Source organism: Physella acuta, unplaced genomic scaffold, assembly GCF_028476545.2.
Source record: "Physella acuta isolate Inbredline_101_S28 unplaced genomic scaffold, ASM2847654v3 ptg000017l, whole genome shotgun sequence".
NCBI classification, from domain to species: domain Eukaryota; kingdom Metazoa; phylum Mollusca; class Gastropoda; family Physidae; genus Physella; species Physella acuta.
In genome coordinates this window covers 2,591,080-2,608,845 of record NW_026731537.1, presented here as the reverse complement: position 1 = coordinate 2,608,845, position 17,766 = coordinate 2,591,080, and the positions used below count along the sequence as shown (strand labels likewise).

At 31.5% G+C, this 17,766-nt stretch overlaps 1 protein-coding gene across 1 annotated transcript; it reads left to right on the top strand.

The window, feature by feature from the left end:
• The first annotated feature begins 972 nt into the window (after window positions 1-972).
• On the top strand, window positions 973-17,715 carry LOC131938054 (uncharacterized). Its single transcript, XM_059295923.1, has 16 exons — window positions 973-1,246; window positions 3,894-3,974; window positions 6,034-6,152; window positions 6,996-7,208; window positions 8,849-8,896; window positions 9,395-9,457; window positions 9,572-9,646; window positions 10,111-10,140; window positions 10,349-10,459; window positions 11,198-11,251; window positions 11,635-11,661; window positions 11,826-11,924; window positions 13,195-13,251; window positions 13,878-13,934; window positions 14,496-14,682; window positions 15,381-17,715. Exons 1-16 carry the CDS (start codon window positions 1,149-1,151, stop codon window positions 15,577-15,579), a joined length of 1,518 nt encoding a protein of 505 aa, XP_059151906.1. The 5' UTR covers window positions 973-1,148; the 3' UTR covers window positions 15,580-17,715.
• The last annotated feature ends 51 nt before the right edge of the window (window positions 17,716-17,766 follow it).

The window sequence follows — 17,766 nt, the reverse complement described above, 5'->3', positions numbered from 1 at the left end:
TATGTGAAAATCATGTTTGAATTGTTCTGTTCTTTGAACACAGTGATGTTTATGCACGTTTCATTTTGTGCACCAGTAAAATATATAAGATATACCTATGTTTTGAATTTGAAAAAAACATATTAGAAGGGTTCGGCGAAAGCTCAAATGTAACTGGTACTTCCAAAAAGGTTAAGAACCACGTTTGATCTAAAATAAGCGCTAACAAGAACCTGCAGATGGAGGGGGGGGGGGGGGGCAATGATTAAAGTAGGCAGGCTACGTTTTTATTATTTATATTATTTTTTGTCCGAGGGGAGGGGTTGACTCTCTATTAAACCGAGGGAGGGGGAGGTGGTCCGCCCTTGGAGGTATTCATGAAAGAATAACTGGGAACAGCCGTTTGTTAACCATATGAAGTGGTACTTTCTAGAAGTTTAACAATAGCTATTAGACTATAGTCTATATAGAATCTAAATAGACGGAAAAAATAGGCATACCAAAATTGGTACACTATAAGGCTATAAGCAGGGGCGTAGCGAGGGGGATGCGGGGGGTGCGGACCGCACCGGGTGACACCATTTAGGGGGGTGACACCATTTAGGGGGGTGACACCAAGGCAAAAAATAGCAAAATATATACAGAAAAACTTGAGGGGGTGGGTGCAAATCGAAAGTTTGAGGGGGGTGCAAATCGAAAACTTGAGGGGGGGGGGGGGGTGCAAATCGAAAGTTTGAGGGGGGGGGGATGCAAATCGAAAACTTGAAAGTTTGTCCCCGGGAAGGGTCGCTACGCCTCTGGGGGGTGACACCATTAAATGCCGCACCGGGTGACACCCGACCTCGCTACGCCACTGGCTATAAGAGAGAGTTTTGAGATACCACGCTTGTCTTTTTTTTCATGATGGAGACCTACTGTAATTAACTATATAGTATATAGGCCTACATCTAGATCTAGATATAAAATCTATACGAGATAGTCTAGATCTAGGATCAGTGGCATCAAAAACCGGATGATGATAGCCTAGTCAACAGTTAGCTCTATAACGTCCGTGTGCCACTCCTTAGTCGATCTAGAGCAGAACGTCAAGTAAACAATCTTTAGATCTAGAATCTAGGCCCTGGTTTAGGCTTCGTATCCGTCTCGTTTTTTCAGGAAGCGAAAAAAAAATGACTCCTTTTATCATATGGAGTTTCTACTTTATTTTTCAATTTGTAACGATTATTGGAATTCAAATTCAAATGAACCAAAACAACCTGCCCGTTTTGTAAGTACTAGCAGACTTTTAAAAAATGTAGATCTTTACGTCTTATAGAAAATAGATACAATCTAGTCTAGAATCTAGAGCCTAATATTATAGGACACAGGCCGTATACCAATACTGCGTATACACAACTATCCGCCCAGGTGAAGATCGTCTTTATTGAGTCTTTAACAAAATAAGCATGGCGCAACACACACAAGAATCAGACGACTAGATCTAGATTTCTAGATCTCGAGTCCATCTTTCTTCTATTAGTAGCATATATATATATATATATATATATATATATATATATATATATATATATATATATATATATATATATATATATATAATTATTTTCTATATGCCTCAGAGCACCCAACTAGGGCATTCTTTTTAAGCACATCATCATAGAACCAAATATTGATGAAATACTTGTACATTTTTCATTTTTGGCAGAAATCTGAAATTATCTGTTAAAAATTTTCTGCACATAAACTAGCTAGTTTTAGATTGCCCAACTTTTACCCCAAAGAAATCTGAAAGCATTACACATTTTCCCCCCACTTATTGTTCTATATAGACCTAGCTGATTTTTCAAATTCGATCAACTTTTTCGCAGATTATATATTTTTCTTTACACCTCTGAGGCAGTTTTGCATACATCTCCATTACCCAAATCAACCTTCTCTCAACCATTAACAATACATGCTAATTGTGATTTAGCTTTTGTTTTTTCATTTTGTTTTTTATCACAAATGGCCAGATATGTTCAGGCTGTCTCGATTCTACCAGTGCTGTTGTTTAAATATATCATATTAGTTTTTTTTTCAGTTACTTCTATTGTTTAAAAGATGTAATAAGATTAATAAAAATTAAACAAGACTATATCTATATATATATCATTTTGTAATTACACATTTTATTTTATAAGGACCCAATAGTTTTTTAACTTTTGCTTTAATTTTTATATTTCTTTGAAATATTCTGCCTGTAAATACCTTGAATTGTTTTGGGGAAATACTTAGTATTTCTATATATGGCATCACGATTTTAAGCTGAATGCCCTTTGTCTCAAAGTCTGAACTACCATCCCACACCTTTATTACAGACATGGAAAAAGGTTACGTTTTTAGGTGTTAGTTACATATCTGTAGAATGCAGTGGCATAGCCAGGATCATCTCAAGGTGGGGGGGGGGGTCCCAATTTTTACCTGGGGACAAACTTTCCATTTGCAACCCCCCCCCCCCTCAAACTTTCGATTTGCATCCCCCCACATACTTTTTATATATATATACCGAGGGGTCTATGGGGGGTTATGACCCCCCCCCCCCTAACCCCCCCTCCCTGCCTACGTCACTGGTAGAATGAATGTGATCCATTTTGGATTTCATCTGACAAAGCAGGATTGCTAATAGACTTGTATGGAATACTGGTTATTTTGTTCAGAGATTTGGAGAAATAAAAATAGTTGACAAATCGACAAAGCACTTAAGCATGGATGTGGAAAAAACTCATGCAAAGAATCATGTTGGTGTGTAAAAGACATGCACACATTAGATAAACATGTAGACCTATACCATTACAATGTTTAATGGTCTTGTATACTGCGACAGCGGAGTTCATGGGCTAGACATGACTGCAAGAACTGGCCTGTCTTTTCAAAAAATATGTCAACATTAACCTGCTTCTCCCTCTTCTTCAGGAGGTTTTTAAAGTGGCTGATGGTCCTGTCATCAAACACTTCAATTTTGTTTCCATGGGACTGCAAAGAAAACTTTTATTGAATGGGCTCAGATTTACTTAGGAGATTTTGGCTTCATTTTTCTACATTTTTCTCTATTTCCATATTTTCTGCATTCTTTTTATTTTTATGGAATGTTCGTATCAGTTCATTTATGATGAGTTTTTTTTCACGGCTACTTTTGTAAAATACACAAGACACTCTGGTTTTAGCCATATATAAATAGATAATCCAGTACTAATACACATATTCTTGAAAACAGAGACAACCAAAAATAGCAAAAATAAATAAGACACTTTTGAAAATAAAATGCATATGCAATATTTTAAGTTTAAACCTAATGCGTAGTGTCAACCATGATTATGATAGTGCTGTTATAAAAAGATATAATGTTCATAGTTCAAAGATTTAAGCAAGTCAAAAATAATTCAAGTTATACAGTCTGGTGGCTGGGCATAGTACTGACCACACTATCTCTTCATATACCGAGGTCACAGAAACAAGTGAACTCTACTTCACTTGCCCTATAAAGGGAACTTTACTTTACTTTTTTATAGTCCTTTTTTTTCTAGGCTAAGTTAATGATGTTATGAACTTTGTCTTTGATTTAAAAGAAATACATTTTAACCTGTTCAATATTTTGTGTATTTATACTTAAAAAAAATAACCCAATGTGAATCATGTTTTAAGGAAACTGTTGTTGCAAAAGCTTTTCAATGTTGTAAAGTTGAGTTAAATAGTTTTACTAATAGGTTTTTTTTTTATCTCCTAAATGTTACTATAGCAGTATCATTTTACATTTTACCTATACTGTAGTCTTTCTCAAAGAACATACACATACATTTCTATGCTGACTGACTGACTGAAACACCACCATGTTATATATAAATTGACATATGTCATTTATTATCCAAATTTTAAAGGTCCTATAACTATGATGCACCCAGGAAAGTTTATTGGTATTGTGAGTTTGGCACAAGGGAAATAATTTCTAATGAGAAAAGGTAGGTCTTTTTTTAAAAAAGCTTTTATTTGTTGAAATGTCAGTTTGTTTTTTCTTAGTTTGTTGGATGTTGCAAATCTTGTAACTTAACCCTTTGAGCCCGGTCCTCCCTGGCCTAATTTCTCCCATTTCCTGAGCTCCCAGGCCCACACCAATTTTCACATATCTGTTTCTAACTTTGCCTATAACTTTTGAACCGTTTGAAATAATCAAACCACATTTGATATCAAGGCTCAGTATCAAACAATTCAGCAAGATTCGGAAATTCTTTGTTTTTTTACAAAAGCCTACAACTTTTGAACCGTTTGAGAAAATCAATTTAAAAATGACTAAATTCAATAATAAAAGAGTAAATAAAATAAATACTGTTGATCACTCTGTCGGCTGGCCATCAGTGGTGAACTGTTTTTACCACATTTGAGAGATTTTTTTGCATGATCGTCAACTTGAGACTAAGAAGATGCAGACAATTGTCTTTTAGAAATTGCAAGTTGCTGATTGGGTTTTTACGCAAATATTTATAGTCGTAGTCCACATTCCAACTTCATTTAGAACAAATTACTAAAAGTGGAAAATAAAACAAATTTAAAAAACCTTTAAAATTATAAGCTTTTAAATACACTGAAAATTAGAAAATGAAAAAACTTGCTTATTTTTAATAAAGCATTGGTTGCTAAAATACATTAGAGATCTGATGAGTTTTTTTTTATAATTTCAATTAATTTAAAAGCTTATTATTATAAAAGTTTTTTTTCATTTAAGTACAAGGCCATAGTCTCTCTGCAAACAAATTTCTTTTCAAAATAACAGAACATTATCTTTAGATGTGACTGATTAAAAAAAGCTAGCCCCAAACCTAAAACTGACAGACATATTATTAGCCCTGAACTCACCCACAACACAAACCTTAAATATAACAGTAATACTAGGCCTTACCCTAACTGCAATTGTATTCATGTTATTGATTGTAAAAATAAGTTTTGTTTCAAAGGTTTTTTTCCCCATCTGTTGTGCTTCACATGTGCAGAGCTTGAAGATAAATGAATGGCAATTGCTTTTTAAAATAAACCGAGAGTGATCTCCCCTAAACTTTCTCAAATATTCTTATATAACACTACGGGGGATGGCAACTTGGGATATAGACAATATTTGTAACCCATTTTTAATTACTCAAACTTTTAAAAATAGAATCTCGTTGAAAAAAGAATTGCACATCAAGTGAACACCAGATAAAATGTGTATAATAGTGCAGAATATTATTAGTACTTTATAAATATTCACATGCGTTTTTTGAGAAATCGGAAATAGCCTAAATTACTACTTTCGGTTTATGCAAGTTACTCAAAATTTGATAGAAGGCAGAGAATTATATCTTTGAATATTTGAAATTTCATTTATCTATCTGAAATAATACTCAAGTTATAGGCTTTTGAAAAATTGAAAGTAGAAAAAGTTCCACTTCCGGTTATCGGAAATTGCTCAAAAATTGATACAAATTTGATTTAATACTTATATATGAAATTTCATCAACCTAACTGTAACGGTACTCAAGTTATCGTGTTTACAGACACACACACATACACACACACACACATACTGGCAAGATTTTAAAACTATGTTTTTCTGACTCAGGGAGGTGTAACGATTACAATATTTTTCTCTATACTTTGTATACAAGAAAGTAAAAATGAGACTATAAAACTGTCGATATGTTTATTATTTTTTTGTTGTTAAAGAGCCTCAAAATTAAAAGTATTACATACATATAAAATCATTTTGTAAAATAATACTTAAGGCCTAATTTTTCACAGCTTATTTTACATTGTGCTTGATTCTATAGAATGCTTGCGCAAAATGCATGAAAGGGTCATTATGTCTATGAATTATACTCTAGTGCGTATATATATATATATATATATATATATATATATATATATATATATATATATATATATATATATATATATATATATATATATATATATATACATTTAGGTACATATAAATAGTAACAAGTCTTAAGCTAGAATTGTTACAAATATTTTGCTAATGTTTTTCAGTCAAAAGGATTTTGAACCAGAATGTGTAAAACTATATAAAGTCTATCGTTACATTTCACAAGATGGCCAAGAGCATTTTCCTTTTCTCAGAGATCATAGTACTTTGGGCATTCGGCTCAGTGAGTATATTTATAATTTCAATTGTTTTAGCTGAGTACTTAGCAATTTCCCTATGTAAATGTTTACTCTGTGACAAGTATCTATATATATAATTCTCTTCTGGGAGCCGTTAGAAAACAAGCTGCAAGCGCCTCCTTGCAGTCCCCTCTCTTTCTCTCTATCACTATCACTACCACCCCCACCCCACCCCCACATTGTCTGGTGAGTTGTGGTCACGCTAAATGTTTACAAAGCTAAATGTTTACAAATCGTAGAGCCGTAGAGCCGGGTTTCTATTAGGGGCAGATAATTTAGTTCGATCTTAAACTTACAGGGGGTAACTAAGAAATAACTAAGAGGAGGCTGCTTTCACAGGGGGGGGGGGGGGTGTAGGGTCGGGGTTAGGGGGGGGGTAGTGTTTTAAAGCAAATATTTTCAGTGGCAGCATTGGTACTGTCGAATTCACAAATTATGAATTACTGAAAAGTAGAAAATAAAACAACTAAATAGCGGCGTATGATACGCTGCGGGTCGGCTCATTTTATTATAAAACTATTTAGGCATAAAAGCCTATAATTATGCCTTGTTTAAAGAAAATTAAGATACCTAATGGAGTTATGTGTTTGACACCAAGTTCTGAGTGGGTTCTTTTACTATTATTTTTTCCTGAACCTCAAAGAAGAAGATGGATTGCTTTGATTTTGAAACTTTAATTCTTTTCTGAGATAACAGAATAATCTTACTACATTTTAAATTCTAACCTATAAGTATTTACATTAATAGGCATTGGGGGAAAATATTTAATTAACAACAGTTCAAAAAATTAAATTCTAATTTTAAAATATTAGTTTGACAATTTTCAGAATGTGCTGCTTTAAACATTTTAAATGGAAAACTGTTAGACTGTGAAAGTGATGAAAAACAGGATCTACACACAACTTGTAAATATACTTGTAATGACGGCTTCACTGCAAGAAGCCCAAATGTTACTTGTGATTTGACAGGGCAGCCTCATAATGTTTCAGCTGCCTGGTCAATTGATCATGATTACTGTATTGGTAATTCTTCATTTAATGGTAAGTTCAATATATTTTCTGACATTATAGTTATTAAAAAATCATTTTTTTTTAAAACTAGATCTAGTTTTGATTTTACATTGAGAATGTAGGCCTACAGAGAACTTTCTTAAGAAACCGGAATAAAGAGTGTAGGACCATGTCACACAAAGAAGTTTTTCTAGGAAAAAATTTGAATGAATATACAGCTCATTAAATGTGTTGAAAACACTTAAGTACTTGAGGGAGGTGTGGGTGGCTGATGGCAGGAAACTGAACTTCCTGTCTACATCTGCTCTCTGTATATCAGCATGACTACAATGAAAATAATTGCTACTTAAGGAAATAAAACAATTTTTCTTTAACAATATGACTTAGGTAGGCTACACTATGATGCAGCATTTTTTCTATGTTGTCACTTGTCAACTCGGTACTGAAATGGACTGAATCACAATAACTAGAGTTTAACAAAATGCTAAAATTCATTACAGATCTAAAATGTACTGGATAACAGTAACATGTTAAAACACTAAAACATCATATATAGCCTACAGTTCTGATATGTACTAAATAACAGTACCAGATGTTGTCCAAAAAAAAATTTCTCAATGAGGGGTGGGGGGTGACACCATTAAGTGCTGCACTGGGTGACACCCGACAGATAAGAACAGAGTTTCTTCCAGGCATCTCTTCGGGGGGGCTAAGCCCCCCCGAAAAATTTTTACCGCCCCCCCCCCGAACGAAATGAAATGTATATAATTTATATAGAAAATATATACTTTTAACAGTGTCCGCCCCCCCGAAGAAAGTTTACCGCCCCCCCGAAAATTTCAAGTGCCCCCCCGGAGAAAAAAGTCTGGAAGAAACACTGGATAAGAACTAAGAACTTAATCAGCTTAACAATTTCTATTTTTATTTTGATATTGCCAAGAGAATTTTAGTTCACTATCAACATAAGAACAAGCATATACTTTGTTGTGAAATATTAAAATGTTAATCTCACTGCAGCTTTAAAAATTTTTTTGAAGTTTTCTAATTTAATCGTATCAGGAAAATCAGAGTAGCTCGTTTATTTTAAATAAACACAAAAGTGAAACAAAAGTGGTCAATTACATGTTGTTTATTAAACCTTTGCTTACATTAATTTATCTCTTGTCTTATCATGTATCTTTTTGTTGTACTGGGTCAATTTTTCATTGATAAATACTTGTAGTACAATATGCATGATTTTTTTGTAAAAACAATTACTCAGTGTAGATTTTTTCAAAAGTTATTTCTATTACATTTTGACAAAAAAATTATTATCAGAAGTTATTTTCACTAACGAAAATGTAAATAAAAAATATACAGCTCACTTTTTCTTAAAATATATTCTTTTTAAAGATGGCACAGTACCAAACTCTTTTACTTTTAGCTCAGCTGAGTGTCTCGGTTTCCAGATGTTTTAATTAGAAAATTGGGAATGTTTTATTCTTTCATTTGTAAAAATAGATTGTAAGTCCATATATGTTAAGAACTAACTACAATCTATATTTCAGTAAAAATGTTAGGTGCTTTTTAAAAAAAATTATTTTACACCTACTGTCCCACAAGTTTTTAATATATTGTAGTTATCTATTTACTAATTTAAAATGCCACATTTTTTTTTATTATGGCTACAGATCCAGTAAGTACTGCTAACACAATGCAGGAAAATATTACAACCTTAGGTAAAAATTGTTTTCTTACCACTTAGTTTAAAATATTTATTTTGTAACTTACAAAAGAGAAATGTTGTATGGCTATAGAATACAAGCTCTTGACTGCTTACCCAAACAGTTCAGCACCAGTCTTAAGTTGTAAAAAGCAAAGCCATGTGGGCATAGTGCTGACCACACATTCCATGGATTGGTGATGGGTACTTTACTTTAAAAAAAAACAACACAATATAAGTTAACTTTAGTAGCCCATTCTTACATTTTTTTTATGAAATGGACTTTTTGACAATCTTGCTATTGGGTGTTTTTCAAGCTGTATACTGGAATCGTGTATCTTGCAAATCTTTGTTTTAAATTATTTTTATTTTACATATTGTAGTAAAAATTAAATATTAGTTTTGAAATAACTATTGTAATTTTTATTACGATTAAAACAGTTGTATATCAAATAATATTGGTTTATACAACATATCTAGGTGTATTAATGCTTTATTAAAAAAAATTTTTTAGTTTCACCATTACAGCCTAATAATGAAGATGTTCAGAAGATATTTTTGATTTCGGTAATTGTAGGTAAGGTAGCGCTTTTTATTTCAAACTAAAAACTTTAACCATGGTTATTCTTTTACTTCAACCGTGCGTAACTAGCACTTATTTCAAGTGATACATGTACTTTTACTATTTCAGGTTCTCTTTTGATTTTTGCTGTAGTAGTTGTGGTTCTGTTTGTTTTGAAACACAGAAAAAAAGGTTCACATGATGGTAAATAACTTTTTTTATAGGCCGATTCTAGTCGGAATAAGATACGCATGCGATACGCATGCGCAATGGAGAGAAACTACGACTTAGCGGCGATGTTTTCGATGGTACTGCGCATGCGTGTGTTTACAACCGCAGAACCCTAATACCAACCCTAATCCTATCCTTAACCCTATCCCTAATCCTATCCCTAACCCTAACCCTAACCCTATCCCTATCCCTAATCCTATCCCTAACCCTAATCCTATCCCTAACCCTATCCCTAATCCTACCCCTAACCCTCATTCTAGCCCTAACCCTAGCCATAGGTCACTGCGCATGCGCAGAACTATCTTTTGCCGAAAAATCTTATTCCGAGTAGACACTTCGTTTTTTATATACATGTATTTGTTTTCTTTTCATTACTTGCTTCTTATGATATTATGCTTTGACATCCATAACAATGTAATCTATAATTTACATAACAGATTCAAGAAAACCAGTAAATGAAAATGAAGGTAAGAAGTTTCCTATCAGAGTTAAGTGTTGTTAAAAATTTATAAGTTACTGTAAAAAAACTAAATTGATAATGCAGACTATGCATTAATTAATCATTTTAACCATGTTTTTTTATAATAATATTAAAGGTACAAATTTGGTAACACCAGTAACAAAATAAAATGATATAGTTAATTTGTATTTATTTTGCTTTACTTAATATTTCAGAGGGTTTTCCAGAACTTAATTCCCCACTTTATTCTATGTATTTTTTGTCGAAAGAGAGTGATAAAAAGCTTAAAAACAAAAAAAACTCTAATAAAGATCACAGCCATAAAGGTTTGTATGATTTTTGTTCCCTGGCTTGTTGTACTTTTGACTAAAATTTTGTGGTTTTAGACTGAAACACTAGATCAAGATGAAATTGTAAATATTGACAGCAGTTAGGCGTATCTGTTTTGGACACAACTTTTCAAACAAATTTCAACAAATATATAATAAACACAGTCTCAACCTACATGTGATTGTTCTCTGTACCTACAGCCCTGCATATTACTTAACTTCAATTCATGTCCCCCCTGCCCTGAGATAATTGTGTATGTTTATGCTCAAAGTTCTTGTAGGTTTAAAAAAATATGTTGCAGTTTTGTTTGGAACAATTGATTATGACTTAGAGATTTATTTGAGCAAAATTGAATAAAAGTATTACAACATTTTTTAACTGAACGGGTTTAAAATATTATTGGATCAGAAGAAAAAAATTGTATCATGGTCAATATCTAGAGTCTCAATGCTTAAGATGATCAGCTGATCAGGACAAGTCATCAGGTTAATAATATTTACACCTCTAGATTAAAGTTAAAGCAATCCTGTTCAGTTTATTAGTGTCCAACTAATTGCCACTCTTTTAAAAATAATGAAACATTTTTTTTTAATTACTGCCTCATATATATTACGTCAACATTATTTGATCTCAGCCAGAGAGACTGGGCAACAAGATTATCTGTAGGTAGATATGGTTTATAAAAATTTCTGTTTTACTCTGGTAATAGCTGTTTAACATGACTCTTTCCTTAGAACCTTTGGATGATCAAGATCTGGTGAATCTTGTCACTGCCAGTACTGATACCAGTAAGAACTAATGTTTGCTAATCTTGTCTATTTATTTTAAAACTCAAGAGGAAATGCAAAGCCTTTTGACAAGCGAAGTGTTTTTAGATAGATTTTTAAGATTACTTCAAAAGTTGTCTGTGTAATGTGGAAAAGGTTAATGAAAAGTCTGCCTTAAATCTTGTTTGCTAATTAGTGTTATGTTATTGATGCACCTAATAAATTATAGGCATAATGGGCATGGGCTTTTCTATTAGTCATTTATTTGCCACTTTTAAATCATATGACCAAGAATCTCTAAAATTTTAAATACATTTAAATTTTTAAATACATTTTTGTATGTTTCATTACATCATTCTTATGCTTTTACCTCCATTAAATGTAATTTATAATTATCATAACAGGTATAAGTACATCAATAGAAATTGAAGGTAAGAAGTTTCCCCATCAAAGAATAATATGTTTCAGTGAAAAAACTAAATCATTAATGAAGCCTGTGCATTAATTATTAATTAATCTTTTCAACGTGTTATTTCAATTATAAATTTTGCAACACCATTAAAATTATAGTAGTTAATTTGTATTTACATTCCAGAGGGTTTTGCAGAACTAAATTTATCTTCTATGCCTTTGTTGAAAGAGAGTGATAAAAAGCTCAGAAATGAAAACTCTAATAAAGATCGCAGCCATAAAGGTTTGTATGATTTTTGTTCCCTGGCTTGTTGTACTTTTGACTAAAATTTTGTGGTTTTAGACTGAAACACTAGATCAAGATGAAATTGTAAACATTGACAGCAGTTAGGCGTATCTGTTTTGGACACAACTTTTCAAACAAATTTCAACAAATATATAATCAACACCATCTCAACCTACATATGATTGTTCTCTGTACCTACAGCCCTGCATATTACTTTACTTTAGTTCTCTCCTGCCAAGAAATTATTACCCTATGTTTATGTAAGCAGATCTTGAAGGTTTATAAAAGTTTGTAGTAGTTTTGTTGGATTAAAAGATAATGATATGTAGAGATTTATTTGAGCAAAGTTGAATACAAATGTAGAAAATGTATTACCTGAATGAGCTATTAAATATTATTGGACCACAAATAACATATTATGGTCAGCATCTAGTTAGGTTATATCTGTTTTCATGTTATAAATATTTACACCTAGATTTAAAGCAACCCTATTCAGTTTATTAGTGTCCAACTTAAGGACCCAACAGAGAATAGTCTCAAAATTATTCACAATATTATTATTTATTATAATAAATGTGGTTATAAAAATCTGTTTGATTTTTGTTGGACTTATCTGTTGGATTGGATGTAGTATTTTTTAGTATTTACTATTTTCGGTAACTAAACAAAATTTATTTATAAAGCCAAAAAACAATCTGATTGTTTATATTTATCACAGAAATTGAAAAAAAAAATGAATAAATTTAATTTAAAAATTGAATTGTAAAAGTTTTGAGTACAAATTACTATGTTTTTTTTATGAAGTGGGGTTCTCAAAATATCGATCACATAGATCTAGTTCATGTATGGCCTATCTATGTTTGTCTTCAGAAAGTGAAAACACAGGTTATAACTAAGGCTTACAGCCATAGATGGTCAAATACTTTATTTTGTGTTGTGAATTTTACCCCCTGCTTGATGGAAGTTAAAGTGACTGGGCTTTTGGGAAATGAAAAATTATATGCCTCGAGATATAAGCAGTATCCATAATCACAAAAAAGGTCAAGAATACAAATTTCTGCAGTGTTTTGTATTTTTACTATTTTAGTCATAAAAATCACTTTGTCCTAATTTTTCAAATGTAATATACATTTACATTTTAAAAATTTACATTTTTTACTAAATCAAGAGTGATAGAGATTTTGAACTTAATTTTTGGATGAATATGACTTATAAAATTCTATCTACTTAGGTAATAAAACTATGTTTAACATGATTCTTTTCTTAGAACAATTGGATAAAACTTTGGAAAACCTTTTAGTTTTAGCTACCAGAGATGATGCAAGTAAGAACTTACATTTGCTACTTAATGTATTAAAATTGACAAGTTGAAATAATTAAAATTGACACTAAGCTAACCTCATTGTCCCTAAAGGGTCCACAAAACTCAACTTCCCTATGACACCCCACCCCCCGCCTCCACCCTTTCCATCATGGATGTCAAAAATGGATGTCTCACTGGTCAGGAGTTTGGGTCTAAGAAGAGGGATTCCCCTGGGGTGATGAGGCTTTATAATGGTGGGGTGAGCGTAGTGGGATATTGGTTTATATTGTGCAGTGCAGCGAACAATACATACCTTATTTCAATGGAAAACTTAGTCTTCTAGTGTGTTTTAAAACTCAGGAAGAAATTCAACACCATTTGACCATATTTTAGATAACTTATTAAGTTTCTTTAAATTGGTTTGTTGCTTTGAGTAAGCTCAATATAGAACAAAATCTCTTGAAAATTCTGCTTTAAATTTTTATTTGCTAATTGAATAGGCATGATGGGCTTGGGCTTTTCTATATGACATTAATTTGCCATTTTTTAATCAAGTATCATATTTGTTTTTTAATATATATTTTTTAAAACAAATACTCGCTTTTTATAGATTGACATTTAGTGTTTAATTTTTGTATTTTTAACAGCTTCTCTGGCGAGTGAGTTTAATATAGATGATTGTTCAGTAAATTCACATGAGGAAGGTGAGTCTACTCAACTTGTCTTACAGGTCTTTTGATATTCATGTCAGAGCCAAACTTTCAACCTGGACACTGTCATCTGTAGCAATGCTACAGCAATGCACCAAATGGTCTTAATTATACTTTTAACCTTTCTTCTGTTAATGAATTGATAAAGAAACTCAATTTCTGAACAAATTGGGAATTTTGTTTTAATTTTATCCTTCTCTTATTCTCGTCATTCATTTTTCTGTTATTTACTATAATTTAAAATGTTGGCTAAATCAAATTCACAAATAGCTCTGATAACAGGATAAGAAAATTAGCTAAAAAATAATAAAGCAACTTGATCAGTAATAAGTCTACTGGATTGTGTGGAAAGATCTACAGAACAGATTTGTTTTTAACTACTAAAATAAACTTAAGTTCAACACATTATTCTATTGGCAGAAAGGTAGAATATAATGCATAACTATTTAACAATAAACTTATAACAATACATTTTTAAAAATTAATTTTACTAAAAACTAGCCCTACCCGCGTTTACAATTTTTTTTAAAAAAAATTACAAATCATTTTGTTCAGGTCCTACTGAGCTGTGTACGACGTCTGTGGCGCTGTTCAATCAACAGACACTAACATATCGCAGAGAACTCAGAGGTGAGTTGGAGGTAATTGAAGGCAGGCATCGTTGTGAAGCTCTTGTGGGATATATCACTGAGAACTTGAAAAGACTTGGCTATTCTTCAGAGAATGAAATAAAAGTTGAAGAGTAAGTTTTCATTTTTTAGTTCAGAAATGATAGTGCTGAACAGTTTATCTTGTTAGAATATAGACACAAGGAAAATACAGTGAATCAATTATATTAAACATATATTTGACCACAATTGAGGCTAAATTTATTGTTCAAGTTTTAAGTTAAATCTGTAGCAGTTGAAAATATCAAATTAAACATTGTAGCATAAGTCAACTGCTTTTACTTTTTACTTGTGGCACCACAGTAAACTTTTTCATAATGCTTTGCCATTTTTCTAAGTTCTCTGTTGCTTTTAGTACTTCTTTACTTAATGTCCTCCATCCAGTTTTGTCTTTTCCTTTCTTGCCTTCACTCCCTTGGATCTGTCATGTCCACACCAGTTGTTTTTTGTGTGCTTTGCAATGCTTAGCAAGTTCTCAAAAGAACCGAGCGTATTGGTGATTCATTTGTTGTAGGATCACCATATGAAATCCCTAAAAGTCTCATTTCTAAGGCTTGGATACATCTCCATGTCTTGCATCCTCATAAGAAGACAGACATGACAGCATAAGTTTGACTTTTGTGCCAAGAGAAGTCTTTCTGTCATACCAAATGACCCTGATGGAATTAGTAGACTTATGGGGCAGACTGAAGAGCAACATCATATGGTATGGAAATTAGTGCTGCTTTAACAAATTACATATAACTATATGCATTTTTTTGTATCATCACAGGATTACCTACAAAGACAGGACAGATGAAAAAGTGACAGACTTCTTTCTATTACGCATGGCTTCCTATGGAGATACTATAGGCATGATGTTGGAATATTTTCACAGGATGGAAGCACAAAATGTTGTTGATGTTGTGTTAAAGGTGCACAATGACTGTACATACTGCAAACAATTCAAACCTGATACTTATAAATGGTAGCTTTTAAAAATTTTAGAAATTGCAATTTGGCCATAACTATTAATTTCAAGCTTTGATTTGTGAAGTCGACTTTGTATCTTCTTCAGATATGTTGTAGTTAATATTTTAGCCAAAATAAAAGTAACTAACTATATTTCATCTGTAGAAATACATAGCATATCTGGGTTATCCTATAGAGGGTGGGGCCTGCTAAGAAGTTAACATGGGGCTTTTTTACACTGTTTGTGTTCTCTGCTGACATTACTCATGTGGATGCAACAGTTTCCACTTTAAGGTCCTCTACACTATTGATTTAGTGTTTCATGTGAAAATAAGTGTAATAAAGTAAGTCAGTAGATCAACTTACTGTTTTGGGTTGTAGAATAAACAAACTTATAAACAAAAACGGTTTCACTCTTACCTCACAAAAATCTTATAAAGAAATCCATTTTTCACTTTTTATTTAAGCTTTTTTTATACATGGTGCTAAGGTTTTAAATTTGCTTAACATATTATGGTCTATCCACAATTAAATCTTTTTAAACAAGAGTATATTTTAATGTGTGAAATTTTTTATTGTCTAACTAATGATGGATATTTTAACAGCCATTTCTTTATTTTTTTAATTAATTATTTTTTTAAAAACTGTTTAGTAATCTATCTTGAGTATAATAATGTACCATAATTGTGTCGAAATCCATTTCATTTTCCAAAAAGAATATGGTTAAGCTAAAAATTTATTTTAAATTATTGTGTGTGATATTGTTATATAAAGAAGTACTTAATTATCATTATTTGTTATTAGCATTTAATACTTTATACATTTTGTATTGGCAAGAAGGACATTTTTTCTTATTTTGTTTTTCTTAAAACAATTTAAACATTCCATTTTAACCTTGTAAGTCTATATCTGCAGCTAAATATCAATGCTTCAAAATAACAGCTTTTTGAGTATCCATCTACTTGTTCTTTATTATTTACCTTTAATCTTTATCAATATAGGTTTTTCTTAACATTTATTGACTTACCAGTTGTAAAGCAGTTGTAAACTTGAAATACTCAGGACATACTGATGATTCAAAGTTCATAAACCTCAAAACCCCTCTAAAAATGTAACAAAATGTAAACACTAAATAATGTTAAAGACAAGCACAAACATTTGTACTATTTTGAAAACTGCACTAATTATCTCAATTAAAAACAAAGATAATATGTCTTCAAAAATATGTCCACTGAAGTTGTTTTTTTAAATACTTTTCTCACAATCTTAGATCTGTTGTCTCATTATCACTATGAAATAAACTTACCTTATAATTTAAGGCCATATATAGTATCCTCACATCATACCTTAAATGATCTAATTTTACATTTAAAGATCTCATCTCCCACCCCTGCTCCTCCCATCACAACGTTAAAAAATTTAAATAATCATAACAAATTTTTACAACTTATCAATCTCAATGACTGTATAATAGAGGGAAATGATATCTGTATACTTGTAACAAATGCTTAGCCATTTGATTGTTTTCTAGTGTTGAAGAGAAAAAAATCATTTATAAATGTAATATTTAAATATTCATGCTGGTTCATGAATTTATAATATACTAAACATCAGCAAAGTTGTACATAATTGTTTCATGTTTCAAAAACATGCTGGTGTATTGGTTTTTTTAATGATGTGTATAACTATTTAATTAACATGTATTAAAAACTTTACTGCAAAGAAATTGTTGCTTATACTATACTTGTAAATCTTGAAATTAAACATCTGATCTGTAGGCAATTTCAAAATCAGTTAATTAGTATTCAAATTTTTTTTAAATACATTTTTTGTTATGCTGTTTTTAAAATTAATTTGGGGTTTTACAAAAAATACTGAGCAAGTTATTTTAAATGTCTGTCACTTTGTATGCCTACCGTTTCACATTAGCCATTGAACATTTATTTTTTTATTTTCAAAAATCTCTATTTTAGTATTAACACCAAACATTTTTTAAGTTTTAAGGCTTATTAACTTGTTTAATGTGCTAGCAGAAATTTTCATGTAATTGAGCTTGTACATGCTTTTTCTAGAACTTTTTTTTTTTTTCAAATGTATATTCATGAATTGTCCTGCATAAAAATTTCTAAATATAGTAAATAGTTGAGTTCTGTTGTCTTTTAGCATCCTTTTAGTTCAGTTTCAGGGCTTGAGACCTGAGGAAGTCA

Excerpts from the sequence above, each read along its gene's own strand:
- LOC131938054 (XM_059295923.1), top strand. The coding sequence starts at position 1,149 with ATGACTCCTTTTATCATATGGAGTTTCTACTTTATTTTTCAATTTGTA. Across the intron at positions 1,247-3,893 it reads CAAAACAACCTGCCCGTTTT|GTCCTATAACTATGATGCAC; the intron begins GTAAGTACTAGC and ends CAAATTTTAAAG. Across the intron at positions 3,975-6,033 it reads ATAATTTCTAATGAGAAAAG|TCAAAAGGATTTTGAACCAG; the intron begins GTAGGTCTTTTT and ends AATGTTTTTCAG.